This window comes from Oncorhynchus kisutch, unplaced genomic scaffold (genome assembly GCF_002021735.2).
Source record: "Oncorhynchus kisutch isolate 150728-3 unplaced genomic scaffold, Okis_V2 scaffold1218, whole genome shotgun sequence".
In the NCBI taxonomy this organism is placed as follows: Eukaryota; Metazoa; Chordata; class Actinopteri; order Salmoniformes; family Salmonidae; genus Oncorhynchus; species Oncorhynchus kisutch.
The window spans coordinates 16,801-41,943 of record NW_022263163.1 but is presented as its reverse complement, the minus strand read 5'-3'; the positions used below and the strand labels follow the sequence as shown (position 1 = coordinate 41,943).

Here is a 25,143-nt window from a genome sequence, read left to right as displayed (position 1 = left end):
CTGGAACAAACAACTTGTAAAGATGAGTGTAGTAGCTGGAACAAACAACTTGTAAAGATGAGTGTAGTAGCTGGAACAAACAACTTGTAAAGATGAGTGTAGTAGCTGGAACAAACAACTTGTAAAGATGAGTGTAGTAGCTGGAACAAACAACTTGTAAAGATGAGTGTAGTAGCTGGAACAAACAACTTGTAAAGATGAGTGTAGTAGCTGGAACAAACAACTTGTAAAGATGAGTGTAGTAGCTGGAACAAACAACTTGTAAAGATGAGTGTAGTAGCTGGAACAAACAACTTGTAAAGATGAGTGTAGTAGCTGGAACAAACAACTTGTAAAGATGAGTGTAGTAGCTGGAACAAACAACTTGTAAAGATGAGTGTAGTAGCTGGAACAAACAACTTGTAAAGATGAGTGTAGTAGCTGGAACAAACAACTTGTAAAGATGAGTGTAGTAGCTGGAACAAACAACTTGTAAAGATGAGTGTAGTAGCTGGAACAAACAACTTGTAAAGATGAGTGTAGTAGCTGGAACAAACAACTTGTAAAGATGAGTGTAGTAGCTGGAACAAACAACTTGTAAAGATGAGTGTAGTAGCTGGAACAAACAACTTGTAAAGATGAGTGTAGTAGCTGGAACAAACAACTTGTAAAGATGAGTGTAGTAGCTGGAACAAACAACTTGTAAAGATGAGTGTAGTAGCTGGAACAAACAACTTGTAAAGATGAGTGTAGTAGCTGGAACAAACAACTTGTAAAGATGAGTGTAGTAGCTGGAACAAACAACTTGTAAAGATGAGTGTAGTAGCTGGAACAAACAACTTGTAAAGATGAGTGTAGTAGCTGGAACAAACAACTTGTAAAGATGAGTGTAGTAGCTGGAACAAACAACTTGTAAAGATGAGTGTAGTAGCTGGAACAAACAACTTGTAAAGATGAGTGTAGTAGCTGGAACAAACAACTTGTAAAGATGAGTGTAGTAGCTGGAACAAACAACTTGTAAAGATGAGTGTAGTAGCTGGAACAAACAACTTGTAAGATGAGTGTAGTAGCTGGAACAAACAACTTGTAAGATGAGTGTAGTAGCTGGAACAAACAACTTGTAAAGATGAGTGTAGTAGCTGGAACAAACAACTTGTAAAGATGAGTGTAGTAGCTGGAACAAACAACTTGTAAAGATGAGTGTAGTAGCTGGAACAAACAACTTGTAAAGATGAGTGTAGTAGCTGGAACAAACAACTTGTAAAGATGAGTGTAGTAGCTGGAACAAACAACTTGTAAAGATGAGTGTAGTAGCTGGAACAAACAACTTGTAAAGATGAGTGTAGTAGCTGGAACAAACAACTTGTAAAGATGAGTGTAGTAGCTGGAACAAACAACTTGTAAAGATGAGTGTAGTAGCTGGAACAAACAACTTGTAAAGATGAGTGTAGTAGCTGGAACAAACAACTTGTAAAGATGAGTGTAGTAGCTGGAAACAAACAACTTGTAAGATGAGTGTAGTAGCTGGAACAAACAACCTTGTAAGATGAGTGTAGTAGCTGGAACAAACAACTTGTAAAGATGAGTGTAGTAGCTGAACAAACAACTTGTAAAGATGAGTGTAGTAGCTGGAACAAACAACTTGTAAGATGAGTGTAGTAGCTGGAACAAACAACTTGTAAAGATGAGTGTAGTAGCTGGAACAAACAACTTGTAAAGATGAGTGTAGTAGCGGAACAAACAACTTGTAAAGATGAGTGTAGTAGCTGGAACAAACAACTTGTAAAGATGAGTGTAGTAGCTGGAACAAACAACTTGTAAAGATGAGTGTAGTAGCTGGAACAAACAACTTGTAAAGATGAGTGTAGTAGCTGGAACAAACAACTTGTAAAGATGAGTGTAGTAGCTGGAACAAACAACTTGTAAGATGAGTGTAGTAGCTGGAACAACACTGTAAGATGTAGTAGCTGGAACAAACAACTTGTGAAGATGAGTGTAGTAGCTGGAACAAACAACTTGTAAAGATGAGTTGTAGTAGCTGGAACAAACAACTTGTAAAGATGAGTGTAGTAGCTGGAACAAACAACTTGTAAAGATGAGTGTAGTAGCTGGAACAAACAACTTGTAAAGATGAGTGTAGTAGCTGGAACAAACAACTTGTAAAGATGAGTGTAGTAGCTGGAACAAACAACTTGTAAAGATGAGTGTAGTAGCTGGAACAAACAACTTGTAAGATGAGTGTAGTAGCTGGAACAAACAACTTGTAAAGATGAGTGTAGTAGCTGGAACAAACAACTTGTAAAGATGAGTGTAGTAGCTGGAACAAACAACTTGTAAAGATGAGTGTAGTAGCTGGAACAAACAACTTGTAAAGATGAGTGTAGTAGCTGGAACAAACAACTTGTAAAGATGAGTGTAGTAGCTGGAACAAACAACTTGTAAAGATGAGTGTAGTAGCTGGAACAAACAACTTGTAAAGATGAGTGTAGTAGCTGGAACAAACAACTTGTAAAGATGAGTGTAGTAGCTGGAACAAACAACTTGTAAAGATGAGTGTAGTAGCTGGAACAAACAACTTGTAAAGATGAGTGTAGTAGCTGGAACAAACAACTTGTAAAGATGAGTGTAGTAGCTGGAACAAACAACTTGTAAAGATGAGTGTAGTAGCTGGAACAACAATTGTAAGATGAGTGTAGTAGCTGGAACAAACAACTTGTAAGATGAGTGTAGTAGCTGGAACAAACAACTTGTAAAGATGAGTGTAGTAGCTGGAACAAACAACTTGTAAAGATGAGTGTAGTAGCTGGAACAAACAACTTGTAAAGATGAGTGTAGTAGCTGGAACAAACAACTTGTAAAGATGAGTGTAGTAGCTGGAACAAACAACTTGTAAAGATGAGTGTAGTAGCTGGAACAAACAACTTGTAAAGATGAGTGTAGTAGCTGGAACAAACAACTTGTAAAGATGAGTGTAGTAGCTGAACAAACAACTTGTAAAGATGAGTGTAGTAGCTGGAACAAACAACTTGTAAAGATGAGTGTAGTAGCTGGAACAAACAACTTGTAAAGATGAGTGTAGTAGCTGGAACAAACAACTTGTAAAGATGAGTGTAGTAGCTGGAACAAACAACTTGTAAAGATGAGTGTCAGTAGCTGGAACAAACAACTTGTAAAGATGAGTGTAGTAGCTGGAACAAACAACTTGTAAAGATGAGTGTAGTAGCTGGAACAAAACTTGTAAAGATGAGTGTAGTAGCTGGAACAAACAACTTGTAAGATGAGTGTAGTAGCTGGAACAAACAACTTGTAAAGATGAGTGTAGTAGCTGGAACAAACAACTTGTAAAGATGAGTGTAGTAGCTGGAACAAACAACTTGTAAAGATGAGTGTAGTAGCTGGAACAAACAACTTGTAAAGATGAGTGTAGTAGCTGGAACAAACAACTTGTAAAGATGAGTGTAGTAGCTGGAACAAACAACTTGTAAAGATGAGTGTAGTAGCTGGAACAAACAACTTGTAAAGATGAGTGTAGTAGCTGGAACAAACAACTTGTAAAGATGAGTGTAGTAGCTGGAACAAACAACTTGTGAAGATGAGTGTAGTAGCTGGAACAAACAACTTGTAAAGATGAGTGTAGTAGCTGGAACAAACAACTTGTAAAGATGAGTGTAGTAGCTGGAACAAACAACTTGTAAAGATGAGTGTAGTAGCTGGAACAAACAACTTGTAAAGATGAGTGTAGTAGCTGGAACAAACAACTTGTAAAGATGAGTGTAGTAGCTGGAACAAACAACTTGTAAAGATGAGTGTAGTAGCTGGAACAAACAACTTGTGAAGATGAGTGTAGTAGCTGGAACAAACAACTTGTAAAGATGAGTGTAGTAGCTGGAACAAACAACTTGTAAAGATGAGTGTAGTAGCTGGAACAAACAACTTGTGAAGATGAGTGTAGTAGCTGGAACAAACAACTTGTAAAGATGAGTGTAGTAGCTGGAACAAACAACTTGTAAAGATGAGTGTAGTAGCTGGAACAAACAACTTGTAAAGATGAGTGTAGTAGCTGGAACAAACAACTTGTAAAGATGAGTGTAGTAGCTGGAACAAACAACTTGTAAAGATGAGTGTAGTAGCTGGAACAAACAACTTGTAAAGATGAGTGTAGTAGCTGGAACAAACAACTTGTAAAGATGAGTGTAGTAGCTGGAACAAACAACTTGTAAAGATGAGTGTAGTAGCTGGAACAAACAACTTGTAAAGATGAGTGTAGGAGCTGGAACAAACAACTTGTGAAGATGAGTGTAGTAGCTGGAACAAACAACTTGTAAAGATGAGTGTAGTAGCTGGAACAAACAACTTGTAAAGATGAGTGTAGTAGCTGGAACAAACAACTTGTAAAGATGAGTGTAGTAGCTGGAACAAACAACTTGTAAAGATGAGTGTAGTAGCTGGAACAAACAACTTGTAAAGATGAGTGTAGTAGCTGGAACAAACAACTTGTAAAGATGAGTGTAGTAGCTGGAACAAACAACTTGTAAAGATGAGTGTAGTAGCTGGAACAAACAACTTGTAAAGATGAGTGTAGTAGCTGGAACAAACAACTTGTAAAGATGAGTGTAGTAGCTGGAACAAACAACTTGTAAAGATGAGTGTAGTAGCTGGAACAAACAACTTGTAAAGATGAGTGTAGTAGCTGGAACAAACAACTTGTAAAGATGAGTGTAGTAGCTGGAACAAACAACTTGTAAAGATGAGTGTAGTAGCTGGAACAAACAACTTGTAAAGATGAGTGTAGTAGCTGGAACAAACAACTTGTAAAGATGAGTGTAGTAGCTGGAACAAACAACTTGTAAAGATGAGTGTAGTAGCTGGAACAAACAACTTGTAAAGATGAGTGTAGTAGCTGGAACAAACAACTTGTGAAGATGAGTGTAGTAGCTGGAACAAACAACTTGTAAAGATGAGTGTAGTAGCTGGAACAAACAACTTGTAAAGATGAGTGTAGTAGCTGGAACAAACAACTTGTAAAGATGAGTGTAGGAGCTGGAACAAACAACTTGTAAAGATGAGTGTAGTAGCTGGAACAAACAACTTGTAAAGATGAGTGTAGTAGCTGGAACAAACAACTTGTAAAGATGAGTGTAGTAGCTGGAACAAACAACTTGTAAAGATGAGTGTAGTAGCTGGAACAAACAACTTGTAAAGATGAGTGTAGTAGCTGGAACAAACAACTTGTAAAGATGAGTGTAGTAGCTGGAACAAACAACTTGTAAAGATGAGTGTAGTAGCTGGAACAAACATGTTGTAAAATACTTTATTATTTCATGTATAAATTACACCAAGAAGAAGTTAACACAAAACTCAAATCAGAATAAAAACAACTAGAGGATGATGTCATAATGAAAAAAAACAGAAGACGATGTCATAATGAAAACAACTAGAAGATGATGTCATAATGAAAAAAACCAGAAGACGATGTCATAATGAAAACAACTAGAAGATGATGTCATAATAAAAACAACTAGAAGATGATGTCATAATGAAAAAAAACAGAAGACGATGTCATAATGAAAACAACTAGAAGATGATGTCATAATGAAAAAAACCAGAAGACGATGTCATAATGAAAACAACTAGAAGATGATGTCATAATAAAAACAACTAGAAGATGATGTCATAATGAAAAAAAACAGAAGACGATGTCATAATGAAAACAACTAGAAGATGATGTCATAATGAAAACAACTAGAAGATGATGTCATAATGAAAACAACTAGAAGATGATGTCATAATGAAAACAACTAGAAGATGATGTCATAACAAAATAACAAAGCTGTCTATAAGTGGTCATATGAAATGGAGAATAATCATGCAGATTTTCTGAAACGTAATCATAAGCATTTTCTTATTTACATGTTGACCTGTCTCTCCTTCACTGAGAGTTTAGTGACGGGGTTGTATTCATTAGGGCATAATGTTGCAAAATGTTTTACAATGGACAACAAAAATGAACATTTCTTATTGGACACGTTCAGGTAGTCCCTCCCTGTTTCAGTCCATTTTATCACAAAGTAATGATCACAACCCTGGTGTGACACGGTTCAGACATACTCCTTCTCCTCTACCACCACAGGCAGTGGGTTACTCCTCCCACCTCCCCCAAAAGTAGGCGTCGCCCTAACCCCTGGAGGGGAGGAGCCTGCGTTCAGCAGAGCCCCTCCAACCAGCAGCAGAATTCCCGCCCCCCAGCCTAGATACAAGGCGGGGCCTAACTCTCTCTTCAGCGGCGCGGCGACTTTTGGATCGTAAAAATCCCTGACCACGGCGTAGGCCGTCCAGCAGATGGGTATCAGGTAGAGCAGCCCAGAGAAGAAGAACAGAGCCCCAGCCACGCGGGCTAGCCTAGCCTTGGACGAGTAGGCTCCTTCCCCTAGACACTTGGTGCACTTAGCCCCAGCCACGCCTAGCAGGAGGGCGAAGAGGCAGAAGAGGAGGGAGAGCACGGAGAGGGTACGGGACACCTGGGCGGAGACGGGGAGGGCCAGGGTAGAGTCGTAAGTCTTACACTGGATCTGTCCCGTACTCTGGGACAAACACGTCATCCATAGCCCCTCCCAGAGAACCTGGGCTATCACGATCTCCCCGCCCGCGAAGGCGGAGACTCGCCACAAGGGGGCGGCGCAGACGAGAGCCCCACCCACCCAGCCCATCACGGCCAATAGGAGGCCAAGTAGCTGTAGACCTGTGGACGCCATGGCGACGTGCAAAAGTCCCAAACAGTTCTGTTCAACTGGGCCCGGTGTGTTTTCCCTGGTTTTCACTAGATGATGAGTGTTGTCAAAATGGCGTCAAATCTCCTCTCTTCTCCAAAACAGTGATTACAGGTGACAGAAGTTCCCCTTGATAACGTGTTCTTGTACGTCCTGGGATTGTTTCATTAATGGATCTGTCTCTTTCCTCTTGGTTGAATATCCAGTAGTTCTGTGTCTTATGGTAGAAACAGTGATGGTCACTATAAACCCCTCCTCTTCCACATCCTCAGACGGGTCGACAGCAACAACAATATTCCTGCCAGGACATGATGAAGAAATACATTGTAAATACTCTGAACCTATGTTTATGTTAATGTCTACACACATAGTAACAATTCCCAACATATTAAAATGATAACATGTCCCAACATATTAGCCTAATAACATGTGATAACATGTTATTATATGACATAATAACATAATAACCAGTAACTCCTAGACATTTCAGAAAGCAACAGAATCAAAACAGTCCTTCTGACATGATAAGACAGTTACAGAGATAACCATGATGATACTTACTATTCAAACCCCAGAGGACTCTGCTGCTCTGCACCAGTGGACTGAATGAAGAGTCCTGTCCTGGGTAGAGTAACACTGTGGAGTAGGAGAGGTCTATCCTGGGTAGAGTAACACTGTGGAGTAGGAGAGGTCTGTCCTGGGTAGAGTAACACTGTGGAGTAGGAGAGGTCTGTCCTGGGTAGAGTAACACTGTGGAGTAGGAGAGGTCTGTCCTGGGTAGAGTAACACTGTGGAGTAGTAGAGGTCTGTCCTGTGTATTGTAACACTGTGGAGTAGTAGAGGTCTGTCCTGGGTAGAGTAACACTGTGGAGTAGGAGAGGTCTGTCCTGGGTAGAGTAACACTGTGGAGTAGGAGAGGTCTGTCCTGGGTAGTGTAACACGGTGGAGTAGGAGAGGTCTGTGATGGTGTGTTCATTCCTCTGTCAAACACACAGACTGACCAGGCTGTCTCACTGGAGCTCAGCTTAACACAGAGGAGTGGGAGGAGAGCAGCACTCAGCTGGGCACTATGACTCTCACACACACACACACACACACAAACACATACACACACTGCTCACACAAGGAGTCTGGCATACACACAAACACTTGTCAGACATGCGCACACACACGCACGCACACACACACACACACACACACACACACACACACACACACACACACACACACACACACACACACACACACACACACACACACCAGTGTAGGAGGGGAGCAGCACCCGGCTGGCCACAATGTCACACCCAGGCACAGACACACATCCATACACCCACACACACTACACACACTAGCATACACACACATAAGGGCACACACACATGCGTAACAGATTAGCAACACAATGCAACGTTATGTCCCACAGACTGACAAGGCTTCTACAAGGGTTTTTCATGAACTATATGAAACTATCATTCGCCCTGTGGTACTTCTCTGTATTACTGTCTGACTCAGTGTGTCTTCTATCATGTATTTTAACAGTTAAAGTGTGAACATGCTAGATTCAGTTCATGTCTTCTATCATGTATTTTAACAGTTAAAGTGTGAACATTCTAGATTCAGTTCATGTCTTCTATCATGTATTTTAACAGTTAAAGTGTGAACATTCTAGATTCAGTTCATGTCTTCCATCATGTATTATAACAGTTAGTGTGAACATTCTAGATTCAGTTCATGTCTTCCATCATGTATTTTAACAGTTAAAGTGTGAACATTCTAGATTCAGTTCATGTCTTCCATCATGTATTATAACAGTTAGTGTGAACATTCTAGATTCAGTTCATGTCTTCCATCATGTATTTCAGCAGGTAAAGTGTTAATATTCTGTTGTTGCTGGAGTGGTAAAACTTTGACCCTTGGGTTTTATTGATGTTCTCACATCCGGAAAAATCTTGATAACACCTTGGACTACAGTCTTGCCACAGATCACCTGAAACAGGTACTGAAAAATCTGAAACTTTCAAAGTTAGTGTCTTTAAACCAATTTTATGCGAAATTTGACAGAGAAAACCCTTAAAGAAAGGAGAGATGTATAACCTATTGCTTATAAACGATTTCCAAATGTATCTCTGCTGAAAAGACAAGTGTAGGATCCGTGAGGCTCCCGTGTTGGCGAGGTGATGTTTTAAACTCCAGCGTTATTCAAATGTAGTGTTAACCCCCCAAAATGCTTTGTCGGATGTTTTAATCATTCTAAAGGGATAAAAAATGTCAGTTGAGTCCATGTTCAATGTGTTATATTGTCTAGGTCCTGCTGCCCTCAGGAGAAATCAGATGGCCTCAATTAAAATGAATGTTAAAGATTAGCATCAGCTGATGAGAAAGCATAAAATGGCGACCGTTTCAAATCATTTAAATGCTCTTAGTGTACGAGTCATGAACGTTGCTCTTCCAGTGTCGCGAATTGAAAATGTCTGATGTTTGATTTTGGGGGGGGGGGGGGGGGTTATATTTCTGGGATGTGTGTAGACTACATGTGATGGTTCACCTGATAGAGTCTAGGATGTGTGTAGACTACATGTGATGGTTCACCTGATAGAGTCTAGGATGTGTGTAGACTACATGTGATGGTTCACCTGATAGAGTCTAGGATGTGTGTAGACTACATGTGATGGTTCACCTGATAGAGTCTAGGATGTGTGTAGACTACATGTGTTGGTTGTTCATACTGGAAACTTATTTGATCAGAGGTTAGTTTGTTTAATAAGGAACCCAGAGTTTACACTTACAGCAACACTGTTTTCCCTTTATATCCCTACTGAGGATCACCCCTCCCAGGCTGATGTCCCTTAACTGTAGTAGCATATATTTGATTTATTTATTATTATTTTTCTTTTGAATTTTACCCCCTTTTCTCCCCAATTTCATGGTATCCAATTGTTAGTAGCTACTATCTTGTCTCATCGCTACAACTCCCGTACGGGGCTCGGGAGAGACGAAGGTTGAAAGTCATGCGTCCTCCGATACACAACCCAACCAAGCCGCACTGCTTCTTAACACAGCGCCATCCAACCCGGAAGCCAACCGCACCAATGTGTCGGAGGAAACACCGTGCACATGGCAACCTTGGTTAGCGCGCACTGCGCCCGGTGTCGTCCCACGGACCTCCCGGTCGTGGCCGGTTACGACAGAGCCTGGGTGCGAACCCAGAGTCTCTGGTGGCACAGCTGGCGCTGCAGTACAGTGCCCTTAACCACTGCGCCACCCGGGAGGCCCTGTAGTAGCATATAACCTCATAATTAATAGTTGCTAATACAAAGATGTCTCTGCTAGGTGGAGTTCAGCTCATTGTTATTTGCAGTTAGTTTCTCATTCCTTCTTCCTCCTGTTGTAGAAGTAAGACTGGAACATATTATCAACAGGAACTGAAAGTGTAGTTTCAACACACAGACATCTGACTTTTGTACCGTTGACCTCTTCATGCACTTACGAAGTCTCTACCACTGATTCTCAGTCTCAAGATAAAGCAAAACATCATTGTACTTTTCTAATTACAGGTGTTCCTATAATGTACAGATATCATAACATTCCATTCATAGTTCACCTGATAGAGTCTAGGATGTGTGTCATCATATCAAACTATTTGTCACATATGCTGAATACAACAAGTGTAGACCTTACCGTGAAGTGCTTACTGACAAGCCCTTAACCAACAGTGTAGACCTTACCGTGAAGTGCTTACTGACAAGCCCTTAACCAACTAGTGTAGACCTGACAGTGAAGTGCTTACTGACAAGCCCTTAACCAACAGTGTAGACCTTACCGTGAAGTGCTTACTGACAAGCCCTTAACAAACAGTGTAGACCTTACCGTGAAGTGCTTACTGACAAGCCCTTAACCAACAGTGTAGACCTTACCGTGAAGTGCTTACTGACAAGCCCTTAACCAACAGTGTAGACCTTACCGTGAAGTGCTTACTGACAAGCCCTTAACCAACTAGTGTAGACCTTACCGTGAAGTGCTTACTGACAAGCCCTTAACCAACAGTGTAGACCTTACCGTGAAGTGCTTACTGACAAGCCCTTAACCAACAGTGTAGACCTTACCGTGAAGTGCTTACTGACAAGCCCTTAACCAACAGTGTAGACCTTACAGTGAAGTGCTTACTGACAAGCCCTTAACCAACAGTGTAGACCTTACCGTGAAGTGCTTACTGACAAGCCCTTAACCAACAGTGTAGACCTTACAGTGAAGTGCTTACTGACAAGCCCTTAACCAACAGTGTAGACCTTACCGTGAAGTGCTTATTGACAAGCCCTTAACCAACAGTGTAGACCTTACAGTGAAGTGCTTACTGACAAGCCCTTAACCAACAGTGTAGACCTTACCGTGAAGTGCTTACTGACAAGCCCTTAACCAACTAGTGTAGACCTTACAGTGAAGTGCTTACTGACAAGCCCTTAACCAACAGTGTAGACCTTACAGTGAAGTGCTTACTGACAAGCCCTTAACCAACAGTGTAGACCTGACAGTGAAGTGCTTACTGACAAGCCCTTAACCAACAGTGTAGACCTTACCGTGAAGTGCTTACTGACAAGCCCTTAACCAACTAGTGTAGACCTTACAGTGAAGTGCTTACTGACAAGCCCTTAACCAACAGTGTAGACCTGACAGTGAAGTGCTTACTGACAAGCCCTTAACCAACAGTGTAGACCTTACCGTGAAGTGCTTACTGACAAGCCCTTAACCAACAGTGTAGACCTTACCGTGAAGTGCTTACTGACAAGCCCTTAACCAACAGTGTAGACCTTACCGTGAAGTGCTTACTGACAAGCCCTTAACCAACAGTGTAGACCTTACCGTGAAGTGCTTACTGACAAGCCCTTAACCAACAGTGTAGACCTTACCGTGAAGTGCTTACTGACAAGCCCTTAACCAACTAGTGTAGACCTTACCGTGAAGTGCTTACTGACAAGCCCTTAACCAACAGTGTAGACCTTACAGTGAAGTGCTTACTGACAAGCCCTTAACCAACAGTGTAGACCTTACCGTGAAGTGCTTACTGACAAGCCCTTAACCAACTAGTGTAGACCTTACCGTGAAGTGCTTACTGACAAGCCCTTAACCAACGGTGTAGACCTGACAGTGAAGTGCTTACTGACAAGCCCTTAACCAACTAGTGTAGACCTTACCGTGAAGTGCTTACTGACAAGCCCTTAACCAACTAGTGTAGACCTTACCGTGAAGTGCTTACTGACAAGCCCTTAACCAACTAGTGTAGACCTGACAGTGAAGTGCTTACTGACAAGCCCTTAACCAACTAGTGTAGACCTTACCGTGAAGTGCTTACTGACAAGCCCTTAACCAACGGTGTAGACCTGACAGTGAAGTGCTTACTGACAAGCCCTTAACCAACTAGTGTAGACCTTACCGTGAAGTGCTTACTGACAAGCCCTTAACCAACTAGTGTAGACCTGACAGTGAAGTGCTTACTGACAAGCCCTTAACCAACAGTGTAGACCTTACCGTGAAATGCTTACTGACAAGCCCTTAACCAACAGTGTAGACCTTACCGTGAAGTGCTTACTGACAAGCCCTTAACCAACAGTGTAGACCTTACCGTGAAGTGCTTACTGACAAGCCCTTAACCAACAGTGTAGACCTTACCGTGAAGTGCTTACTGACAAGCCCTTAACCAACTAGTGTAGACCTTACCGTGAAGTGCTTACTGACAAGCCCTTAACCAACGGTGTAGACCTGACAGTGAAGTGCTTACTGACAAGCCCTTAACCAACTAGTGTAGACCTTACCGTGAAGTGCTTACTGACAAGCCCTTAACCAACTAGTGTAGACCTTACCGTGAAGTGCTTACTGACAAGCCCTTAACCAACTAGTGTAGACCTGACAGTGAAGTGCTTACTGACAAGCCCTTAACCAACTAGTGTAGACCTTACCGTGAAGTGCTTACTGACAAGCCCTTAACCAACGGTGTAGACCTGACAGTGAAGTGCTTACTGACAAGCCCTTAACCAACTAGTGTAGACCTTACCGTGAAGTGCTTACTGACAAGCCCTTAACCAACTAGTGTAGACCTGACAGTGAAGTGCTTACTGACAAGCCCTTAACCAACAGTGTAGACCTTACCGTGAAATGCTTACTGACAAGCCCTTAACCAACGGTGTAGACCTGACAGTGAAGTGCTTACTGACAAGCCCTTAACCAACTAGTGTAGACCTTACCGTGAAGTGCTTACTGACAAGCCCTTAACCAACTAGTGTAGACCTGACAGTGAAGTGCTTACTGACAAGCCCTTAACCAACAGTGTAGACCTTACCGTGAAGTGCTTACTGACAAGCCCTTAACCAACAGTACAGTTCAAGAAAAGTTAAGAGAATATTTAACAAATAAACTAAAGCAAAAAACGAATAAAAAGTAACAGAATAACATAATAATAACCAGGTTATTGATACCGAGTCAATGTGCAGGGGTACAGGTTAGTGGAGGTCATTTCTACATGTAGGTAGGGGTAAAGTGACTATGTGTAGATAATAAACAGAGAGTAGCAGCAGTGTACATGTAGGTAGGGGTAAAGTGACTATGTGTAGATAATAAACAGAGAGTAGCAGCAGTGTACATGTAGGTAGGGGTGAAGTGACTATGTGTAGATAATAAACAGAGAGTAGCAGCAGTGTACATGTAGGTAGGGGTAAAGTGACTATGTGTAGATAATAAACAGAGAGTAGCAGCAGTGTACATGTAGGTGGGGGTGAAGTGACTATGTGTAGATAATAAACAGAGAGTAGCAGCAGTGTACATGTAGGTAGGGGTGAAGTGACTATGTGTAGATAATAAACAGAGAGTAGCAGCAGTGTACATGTAGGTAGGGGTGAAGTGACTATGTGTAGATAATAAACAGAGAGTAGCAGCAGTGTACATGTAGGTAGGGGTGAAGTGACTATGTGTAGATAATAAACAGTGAGTAGCAGCAGTGTACATGTAGGTAGGGGTGAAGTGACTATGTGTAGATAATAAACAGAGAGTAGCAGCAGTGTACATGTAGGTGGGGGTGAAGTGACTATGTGTAGATAATAAACAGAGAGTAGCAGCAGTGTACATGTAGGTAGGGGTAAAGTGACTATGTGTAGATAATAAACAGAGAGTAGCAGCAGTGTACATGTAGGTAGGGGTGAAGTGACTATGTGTAGATAATAAACAGAGAGTAGCAGCAGTGTACATGTAGGTAGGGGTGAAGTGACTATGTGTAGATAATAAACAGAGAGTAGCAGCAGTGTACATGTAGGTAGGGGTGAAGTGACTATGTGTAGATAATAAACAGTGAGTAGCAGCAGTGTACATGTAGGTAGGGGTAAAGTGACTATGTGTAGATAATAAACAGAGAGTAGCAGCAGTGTACATGTAGGTAGGGGTAAAGTGACTATGTGTAGATAATAAACAGAGAGTAGCAGCAGTGTACATGTAGGTAGGGGTAAAGTGACTATGTGTAGATAATAAACAGAGAGTAGCAGCAGTGTACATGTAGGTAGGGGTGAAGTGACTATGTATAGATAATAAACAGAGAGTAGCAGCAGTGTACATGTAGGTAGGGGTAAAGTGACTATGTGTAGATAATAAACAGAGAGTAGCAGCAGTGTACATGTAGGTAGGGGTGAAGTGACTATGTGTAGATAATAAACAGAGAGTAGCAGCAGTGTACATGTAGGTGGGGGTGAAGTGACTATGTGTAGATAATAAACAGAGAGTAGCAGCAGTGTACATGTAGGTAGGGGTAAAGTGACTATGTGTAGATAATAAACAGAGAGTAGCAGCAGTGTACATGTAGGTAGGGGTAAAGTGACTATGTGTAGATAATAAACAGAGAGTAGCAGCAGTGTACATGTAGGTAGGGGTAAAGTGACTATGTGTAGATAATAAACAGAGAGTAGCAGCAGTGTACATGTAGGTAGGGGTGAAGTGACTATGTGTAGATAATAAACAGTGAGTAGCAGCAGTGTACATGTAGGTAGGGGTGAAGTGACTATGTGTAGATAATAAACAGTGAGTAGCAGCAGTGTACATGTAGGTAGGGGTGAAGTGACTATGTGTAGATAATAAACAGAGAGTAGCAGCAGTGTACATGTAGGTAGGGGTGAAGTGACTATGTGTAGATAATAAACAGAGAGTAGCAGCAGTGTACATGTAGGTGGGGGTGAAGTGACTATGTATAGATAATAAACAGAGAGTAGCAGCAGTGTACATGTAGGTAGGGGTGAAGTGACTATGTGTAGATAATAAACAGAGAGTAGCAGCAGTGTACATGTAGGTGGGGGTGAAGTGACTATGTGTAGATAATAAACAGTGAGTAGCAGCAGTGTACAAAAACAAATGGAGTGGGGGGGGGGGGTCAATGTAAATAGTCTGGTGGCCATTTGATTAATTGTTCAGCAGACTTATGGCTCGGGGGTAGAAGCTGTTAAGGAGCCTTTTGGTCCTTAGACTTGTAGTCTACATGTGACGGTTCACCTGACCATTTGTGATTCGCTCTTTCAGCAATATTTGATTCATAACTTCCTCAGTGGGGTGTGATAACATCACGTGTCGTGAGAGTCTCCTTGACCCCGGATGAGTTGAGATGGAAGTGAGTCGGAGTAAGTTCTGAGCTATTCTTCATTTCCTGACTTCGTTAAACTAAACATTGATAAATCCTAAAATATCCCATTGTAGCGCATGTTGACACTCGCCTGTGCTTTCCTGTTTATTTCAATAACTGTAGTAGCCAACACTTTCTTGGTTGATTATATCATTAAAATACACATTCAGAAATATATTTCTATATTTCTTAATTTTATTGTTTTACTTTTATATTTGTGTGTATTGTTGTGAATTGTTAGATATTACAGCGCTGTTGGAGTGAGGAACACCTGCAATAACATCTGTCTGGTTGCTTAAATAACCCATGAAACATTAAACTGCTGTATAGATTCTGGTCTTAACGAGTAATGATCACATGATAATGGGTAGTTGTTTGGAATTGACAGTGATTAGTAGATAGTGTCTCTATGTACCAGTGATTAGTAGATAGTGTCTCTATGTACCAGTGATTAGTAGATAGTGTGTCTATGTACCAGTGATTAGTAGATAGTTTCTCTATGTACCGGTGATTAGTAGATAGTGTATATATGTACCTGTGATTAGTATATAGTGTGTATATGTACCAGTTATTAGTATATAGTGTATATATGTACCAATTATTAGTAGTTAGTGTGTCTATGTACCAGTGATTAGTAGATAGTGTATCTATGTACCAGTGATTAGTAGATAGTGTCTCTATATACCAGTGATTAGTAGATAGTGTGTCTATGTACCAGTGCCTTGCTCAGGTCTGACTCTAATGTGGAGAATGTTACATAACAGAACAAAGTCCAATGACTACATTTCCCACCTCATCAGCCAGTCTCTCTAGGGAGAAGCCAGAGGAGTATCAGCGAAGGATCATGGGAGATAAAGTCCAAAGCCAAATCGAGGCATGCTACAAAAATGAACTGGTCAGAGCTGCACAGAGCGCTCCTGTTTCCCAGAAACCTACAGTGGGTGAGTGACTCGACATAAAACAACATACTAAATTATATACAGTTCCCTGTATATCTGTTACATATGGTTTAGCGCTTTTAAGTTACAATATATCACTTTTTGGACGACCTGACCCAATTCACATAGAATTGTGAGTTATAGATCTTTCATTCTCATTGAAAGCAAGTCTAAGAAGCAGATATCTGTTCTATGTGTGCTATTTCTACGCTTCCGTTCTTAAATGTTCCTTTTGCATCGTTTACTTTCCGGTTTGTAAACGTCAAACAGCTGAAACTAAAAGAATTGATGGTTCTGGAAAATATATTTGTCACGTCTAATCTAGGTGGGTGGAATCAGGCGCAGAGAGCAGATAGCGATATAGAGTTTATTCTCCGGTGAACCAAACAAACAGGGTCAACCCAAACACACACAGGGTGAAATTATCCAACACAGGATAACAGACTAACCGGAGAATAAGAAATACAATAACACCGACAGACGAAAAATGAATGACAAAATAAACAATCCCGCACAAAACAAGGGTGGGACAACCTACATTATATACAGACACTAATTAACTAAACAACACACAGGTGAAACCAATCAGACAAAACCAACAGATACACGAAAAGGGATCGGTAGTGGCTAGTAGGATGGTGACGACGACCGCCGAGCACCGCCTGCACGGGCAGGAGAGCCAACCTCGGCGGAAGTCGTGACAATATTTCACAATGTTTTAGATGGTGCACTGATTCTCTACACAACGACTGCTTGTTTTGTCACATCAACTGAAATGGAAAAGCGTTTTCTGCACATTGACTCTTTAACAGTTTGGTTAGTATTTAGTCAGTAATCTCATCCTAGGATATCCACTAGGACCTGTATTAAAGCTGCACTGTAGTTCCACATGACTCTTTAAGGGTTTGGTTAGTATTTAGTCAGGGTAATCTCATCCTAGGATATCCACTAGGACCTGTATTAAAGCTGCACTGTAGTTCCACATGACTCTTTGAAAGTCTCTGTGGACATTTCTACACCTTGATTGCACCTATCCAATCCTGTCAGGCCCTACTTACAGGCCCAAAACACAAAACTGACCTCAGATCAGTGTCTGGGGGCTACTTCATCTTTCTCCAACCTATCCAATCCTGTCAGGCCCTACTTACAGGCCCAAAACACAAAACTGACCTCAGATCAGTGTCTGGGGGCTACTTCATCTTTCTCCAACCTATCCAATCCTGTCAGGCCCTACTTACAGGCCCAAAATACAAAACTGACCTCAGATCAGTGTCTGGGGGCTACTTCATCTTTCTCCAACCTATCCAATCCTGTCAGGCCCTACTTACAGGCCCAAAATACAAAACTGACCTCAGATCAGTGTCTGGGGGCTACTTCATCTTTCTCCAACCTATCCAATCCTGTCAGGCCTTACTTACAGGCCCAAAATACAAAACTGACCTCAGATCAGTGTCTGGGGGCTACTTCATCTTTCTCCAACCTATCCAATCCTGTCAGGCCCTACTTACAGGCCCAAAACACAAAACTGACCTCAGATCAGTGTCTGGGGGCAACTTCATCTTTCTCCAACCTATCCAATCCTGTCAGGCCCTACTTACAGGCCCAAAATACAAAACTGACCTCAGATCAGTGTCTGGGGGCTACTTCATCTTTCTCCAACCTATCCAATCCTGTCAGGCCCTACTTACAGGCCCAAAACACAAAACGGACCTCAGATCAGTGTCTGGGGGCTACTTCATCTTTCTCCAACCTATCCAATCCTGTCAGGCCCTACTTACAGGCCCAAAATACAAAACTGACCTCAGATCAGTGTCTGGGGGCTACTTCATCTTTCTCCAACCTATCCAATCCTGTCAGGCCCTACTTACAGGCCCAAAATACAAAACTGACCTCAGATCAGTGTCTGGGGGCTACTTCATCTTTCTCCAACCTATCCAATCCTGTCAGGCCCTACTTACAGGCCCAAAACACAAAACTGACCTCAGATCAGTGTCTGGGGGCTACTTCATCTTTCTCCAACCTATCCAATCCTGTCAGGCCCTACTTACAGGCCCAAAACACAAAACTGACCTCAGATCAGTGTCTGGGGGCTACTTCATCTTTCTCCAACCTATCCAATCCTGTCAGGCCCTACTTACAGGCCCAAAACACAAAACTGACCTCAGATCAGTGTCTGGGGGCTACTTCATCTTTCTCCATTAAGAAAAATATATCCTTTTTTGGAGAAAGCACTCTATCAAGCAGAGAATTGTGAAATCTGTTGATGAAATGATCTCTACCATATAATTATAATGTTTTACTTATTAACAATAGTTGATAGTAATACTACAGTACAATAGAATACATTATTTATACGGTTATTTTTCATACACTTCCCTTAAAGAATGTAGACGTATTGCAGCTTGGTGACCCGCTCTCCCTTGTGAGTAAAGATGTGCGTGTCAAGACTGACTGATCTACAAATCACCTTGCATCATAAATATCTGCTCAATATCATTTGTAGATCAGTCAATCAGTCACAATTTACCCATGTGACAACACGGTTTAGATTCTCTGGAACACGGCCGATGTCTAAGGTTTAAAACTGGTGTACGAAACCGGAACTAAAAGATGCAAAAGCTACAGTTAAGAATGGGAAGCATAGAAATAGCATACATAGAACATATCTTCTGCTTCTTAGACTTGCATTCAATAAGAATGGCAGATCTATAACTTACATTTCTATGTGAATTTGGTCACCCCCCCCAAAAATTGCAAATTGCATTCCATTGTTTCAATAGGAAGGAAACGTTAGTCTGACCTCAAAGAAGCCCCTAGACACTGATCTATCTTTCTCCAACCTATACAATCCTGTCAGGACCCCTTTATAGGACTAAAACACCAAGGCTGACGTCAGATCAGGGGCTACTTCATCTTTCTCCATTAATAGAAATATCTCCTTATCAGTCTTTTAGTGAAAGCTTCCACCTAGCAGTGATGTGTGAAATACTTTGAATAAATAATCTGTGCCATTTACTTAATTATACTTATTGACAATAGTTAAAATGCAGTAAAATACAGAACAATATAGTATTTAGGAGGTTATTTTTCATACACTTCCCTCAAAGAACATAGATCTATTCCACCTTGGTGACTGTTTCCCCCTGTGAGTAAAGAGGGGTGTGTCTTTCTCTTGGCAGTGCGGACCAATGAGGTGGAGGAGAGGGAGCGCTACAGATACCAGTGGAGGAAGGAGGACAGGCAGAGAATCGTCGGTGACAGATTGGAGCTCTTCGTCGCCATAGTGACAGGGTTGTTGATGGGGGTTCTGACAGGTGGTTTTGGAGGTGTTGTCATGGGAGGGTTGACAGGGGCGGTGATATGGTTTACAACAGGACTGGTTAGGAACTGGTGGAGCCCCTGATTCACTGGGAGACACCATGTGTAGGCTATGGATCTACTTATATAAAGACATTTGGAGGATAAAACAATTTGAACATGTATAGATAGAAGGGCTTAAGTCTTGGTCTTGTTTCTTGATGCATTTGTCAAACTTTAATTATGAATCATTTGGAAGTGAATAAAAGCCCAATAAAGAGATAAGAAACAGAGAATATACTGATTATTTTTAAAGAGAGATGAAACCCTCATATTCATCACCAGTGCTAACCTACAGTACTTCTGTGAAGTCAGTCCTGATATGGGTCTGAACCTGTTACTCATGAAGGGATTAAAACAGAGATTCTTCCAGAAATCTCTTTCCCTGATTTCATCTGACCAAGTATTCAGATATCATGTGACAGTAGTTATGGCCAATGATAAGCCTCTATCCTACACTGTAAAATCCTTACAAATAACAGCAACAAGAGCTAGTGACTCGATCACCAAATATACATGATCAATTAATAGTTTACGTAAACAAACAGTAGGGATCCTACTAGAACCCCGATCCAGCGACTGTCAACCCAACACAGTTTGGCCAGGATCACAGTCTGTATCCAGAAAGGAGCTCAGAGTAGGAGTACTGATCTAGGATCTGTCCATATAATCATTATGATCTAAACGTCAAAAACTGATGCTAGATCAGAACTCCTACGAGCCCAGGTCATTACTAATCTCAACAATGTTGTTATTGCTGTCGGCTCAATCTGTCATGGAATCAGTAAACCCTGCTCTCAATCTGTCATGGAATCAGTAAACCCTGCTCTCAATCTGTCATGGAATCAGTAAACCCTGCTCTCAATCTGTCATGGAATCAGTAAACCCTGCACTCAATCTGACATGGAATCAGTAAACCCTGCTTTCATTACTGTCATGGAATCAGTAAACCTTGCTCTCAATCTGTCATGGAATCAGTAACCCTGCTCTCAATCTGTCATGGAATCAGTAAACCCTGCTCTCATTACTGTCATGGAATCAGTAAACCCTGCTCTCAATCTGTCATGGAATCAGTAAACCCTGCTCTCAATCTGTCATGGAATCATTAAACCCTGCTCTCATTACTGTCATGGAATCAGTAAACCCTGCTCTCATTACTGTCATGGAATCAGTAAACCCTGCTCTCATTACTGTCATGTAATCAGTAAACCCTGCTCTCATTACTGTCATGGAATCAGCAAACCCTGCTCTCAATCTGTCATGGAATCAGTAAACCCTGCTCTCATTACTGTCATGGAATCAGTAAACCCTGCTCTCATTACTGTCATGGAATCAGTAAACCCTGCTCTCAATCTGTCATGGAATCAGTAAACCCTGCTCTCAATCTGTCATGGAATCATTAAACCCTGCTCTCATTACTGTCATGGAATCAGTAAACCCTGCTCTCATTACTGTCATGGAATCAGTAAACCCTGCTCTCATTACTGTCATGTAATCAGTAAACCCTGCTCTCATTACTGTCATGGAATCAGCAAACCCTGCTCTCAATCTGTCATGGAATCAGTAAACCCTGCTCTCATTACTGTCATGGAATCAGTAAACCCTGCTCTCATTACTGTCATGGAATCAGTAAACCCTGCTCTCAATCTGTCATGGAATCAGTAAACCCTGCTCTGTCTGTCATGGAATCAGTAAACCCTGCACTCAAATTAACAAAAATATGTTGCCTAGATTTGGTCATTTAATTCATGATTGGTCTTTTGCTGTTCTTACAGAATAACTGACAAATTTACAAACGCTCAACACCCACTGAATATGGGCGGTGTCAGTAAACGTTGGCAAAAAAAGCATAATTAAATTGTTGCCAGTTGCAGTCACCAACGCTCTGGATAACATGAAAACAGCCTAACAGCCTAACAGCCTCTGCTAGGGTGAGTAAACTGGTCAGAGTGAGCTGTTCTCTCATTATGAGTCTGGAAGTAGCTAGCAAGCTAGCCAACATTAGCCAGTTAGCTTGACTGCTGTTGTTAGGGCAGAATGCTCAAATCATCCCTTCTCCTCGGCCAGTGTGGCGAGCTGAACGCTCCGAGGGCGTAACACTCTGAATTTATGAAGGGACAATCTGACAACAGTCTGAGTTCACGAACGCCCAGAAAACACTGGCACTCCAGATTAAATGTACGAACACAACCGTAGTATAAACCAGTCTTTAGTCTTGAAATTTTTGTTTGTTTAGTACATAGCCTCACAAGTGAATCCTTAAAGAGATGGGTGGGGCTAAAGTTTAATAGTTGTTGTTTTTTAAGTTGTAAAATTCAAACTAGATAAAGTAGTAGGTTCTAATCTGTTTGGAGAAGGGGATTGTAAATACAAACAGATTGTTTTAGATTATTTTTACTTTTGCTTGCTGGAGACAAATGTGAAACCAGCCATGGAAGCAAACTGAAAACTCAAGGCTACCAACAAGTGCCCCTTTCACAAGTATGGAATGCTGTGACCTTATGGAATGCTGTGACCTTAGGGAATGTTGTGACCTTATGGAATGCTGTGACCTTATGGAATGCTGTGACCTTATGGAATGTTGTGACCTTATGGAATGCTGTAACCTTATGGAATGCTGTGCCCTTATGGAATGTTGTGACCTTATGGAATGCTGTGACCTTATGGAATGCTGTGACCTTATAGAATGCTGTGACCTTATGGAATGCTGTGACCTTATGGAATGCTGTGACCTTATGGAATGCTGTAACCTTATGGAATGCTGTGACCTTATGGAATGCTGTAACCTTATGGAATGCTGTGACCTTATGGAATGCTGTGACCTTATGGAATGCTGTAACCTTATGGAATGCTGTGACCTTATGGAATGCTGTGACCTTATGGAATGCTGTGACCTTATGGAATGCTGTGACCTTATGGAATGCTGTGACCTTATGGAATGCTGTGACCTTATGCATCATTTTAACTGTATGGCCTTTTAGCTTGCAGTGATGAAACTTGGAGATGAAAGCTAAATAGGTAGTCTACTGCAGCCTGGAGCACGTGGCCACTGTGTGCGAATAATGCTAGTACAAACCCAGGCACAGAGAAACACAGCAGCCAGGGGTAAATCCAGAACATTTACTAAGGTCTTTACAGAACAAAGGAAAGGAAACCCACACCTGCACAGTAATCAAAACATGAGACCTAAGCAAAGAGATCTGCCCACAGAGGAACCTAAATAGCCAGTCAACAGGTGAACCGAGAGGGCAATCAACACACAGGTGAAACCAATGATAACAATCAGGGTAACCTGGACACTAGAAACAAGGTAAGAGTGCCCTCCAGTGGTAACCTCAGGGACTCAAAAATGAAACAGAAACTGTGACACACTGGTTGAATCAACGTTGTTTCCACGTCATTTCAATTCTCGGGCCGACTCTTTTCTCTGTGTATATCAATGATGTTGCTCTTGCTGCGGGCGATTCCCTGATCCACCTCTATGCAGACGACACCATTCTATATACTTTCGGCCCGTCTTTGGACACTGTGCTATCTAACCTCCAAACAAGCTTCAATGCCATACAACACTCCTTCCGTGGCCTCCAACTGCTCTTAAACGCTAGTAAAACCAAATGCATGCTTTTCAACCGGTCGCTGCCTGCACCCGCATGCCCGACTAGCATCACCACCCTGGATGGTTCCGACCTAGAATATGTGGACGTCTATAAGTACCTAGGTGTCTGGCTAGACTGCAAACTCTCCTTCCAGACTCATATCAAACATCTCCAATCGAAAATCAAAGCAAGAGTCGGCTTTCTATTCCGCAACAAAGCCTCCTTCACTCACGCCGCCAAGCTTACCCTAGTAAAACTGACTATCCTACCGATCCTCGACTTCGGCGATGTCATCTACAAAATGGCTTCCAACACTCTACTCAGCAAACTGGATGCAGTCTATCACAGTGCCATCCGTTTCGTCACTAAAGCACCTTATACCACCCACCACTGCTACTTGTATGCTCTAGTCGGCTGGCCCTCGCTACATATTCGTCGCCAGACCAACTGGCTCCAGGTCATCTACAAGTCCATGCTAGGTAAAGCTCCGCCTTATCTCAGCTCACTGGTCACGATGGCAACACCCATCCGTAGCACGCGCTCCAGCAGGTGTATCTCACTGATCATCCCTAAAGCCAACACCTCATTTGGCCGCCTTTCGTTCCAGTACTCTGCTGCCTGTGACTGGAACGAATTGCAAAAATCGCTGAAGTTGGAGACTTTTATCTCCCTCACCAACTTCAAACATCAGCTATCTGAGCAGCTAACCGATCGCTGCAGCTGTACATAGTCTATTGGTAAATAGCCCACCCTTTTTCACCTACCTCATCCCCATACTGTTTTTATTTATTTACTTTTCTGCTATTTTGCACACCAATATCTCTACCTGTACATGACCATCTGATCATTCATCACTCCAGTGTTAATCTGCAAAATTGTAATTATTTGCCTACCTCCTCATGCCTTTTGCACACATTGTATATAGACTCCCCCTTTGGTTTCTACTGTGTTATTGACTTGTTAATTGTTTACTCCATGTGTAACTCGTTGTTGTCTGCTCACACTGCTATGCTTTATCTTGGCCAGGTCGCAGTTGCAAATGAGAACTTGTTCTCAACTAGCCTACCTGGTTAAATAAAGGTGTTCTCAACTAGCCTACCTGGTTAAATAAAGGTGAAATAAAAAATCAATAAAAAATCAATGTGGATAACCGATTGGATTTGCAACACATTTCATTTTTTTTTTTTTCAACCAACTTTTAACTTAAATCCAATTACATGGTGGCATTTGTTGTTGATTTCACTTCAAATCCACGGCTAGTTGACAACTCGATCAAACGTAAATCATAACAAGACGTTGAACTGACGTACGACTGTGCCCAGTGGGGGATGACTCACAGAATGTTTTCACCCTACTATTCCCATCATACACTAATCTTCCAACGGGTTGAAGAACGTGTGTCAGTTGTTTTGATGGCTACCTTTCATTGGTCTTCCATTGGTCTCCATTCTGAAGACATTCTCCATAGGTTAATATTGTGTTGATGGCTACATTCAAATATTGTGTTGATGGCTACATTCTAATATTGTGTTGTTTTGATGGCTACATTCTAATATTGTGTTGATGGCTACATTCTAATATTGTGTTGATGGCTACATTCTAATATTGTGTTGTTTTGATGGCTACATTCTAATATTGTGTTGATGGCTACATTCTAATATTGTGTTGATGGCTACATTCTAATATTGTGTTGATGGCTACATTCTCATATTGTGTTGTTTTGATGGCTACATTCTAATATTGTCATAACCCCTTATTGACAAAACTGAGGTGAGCTGATGTCAGGGTCAGAACCCCTTATAGAGAACACTGAGGTGAGCTGACGTCAGGGTCAGAACCCCTTATAGAGAACACTGAGGTGA

The 25,143-nt window shown here is 41.6% G+C and overlaps 1 protein-coding gene across 1 annotated transcript; it reads right to left on the bottom strand.

Moving 5' to 3' along the window:
- Positions 1–5,276: 5,276 nt before the first annotated feature.
- LOC116365343 (claudin-9-like) lies at positions 5,277–7,761 on the bottom strand. Its single transcript, XM_031817968.1, has 2 exons — positions 7,308–7,761; positions 5,277–7,044 (listed from the first exon to the last, which is right to left on the bottom strand). The coding sequence occupies exon 2, from the start codon at positions 6,729–6,731 to the stop codon at positions 6,078–6,080; it is 654 nt and encodes a 217-aa protein (XP_031673828.1). The 5' UTR covers positions 6,732–7,044; positions 7,308–7,761; the 3' UTR covers positions 5,277–6,077.
- Between the last annotated feature and the right edge of the window lie 17,382 nt (positions 7,762–25,143).

Bases quoted from the DNA above. Each gene is read 5' to 3' on its own strand.
- LOC116365343 (XM_031817968.1), bottom strand. From the start codon at position 6,731: ATGGCGTCCACAGGTCTACAGCTACTTGGCCTCCTATTGGCCGTGATG.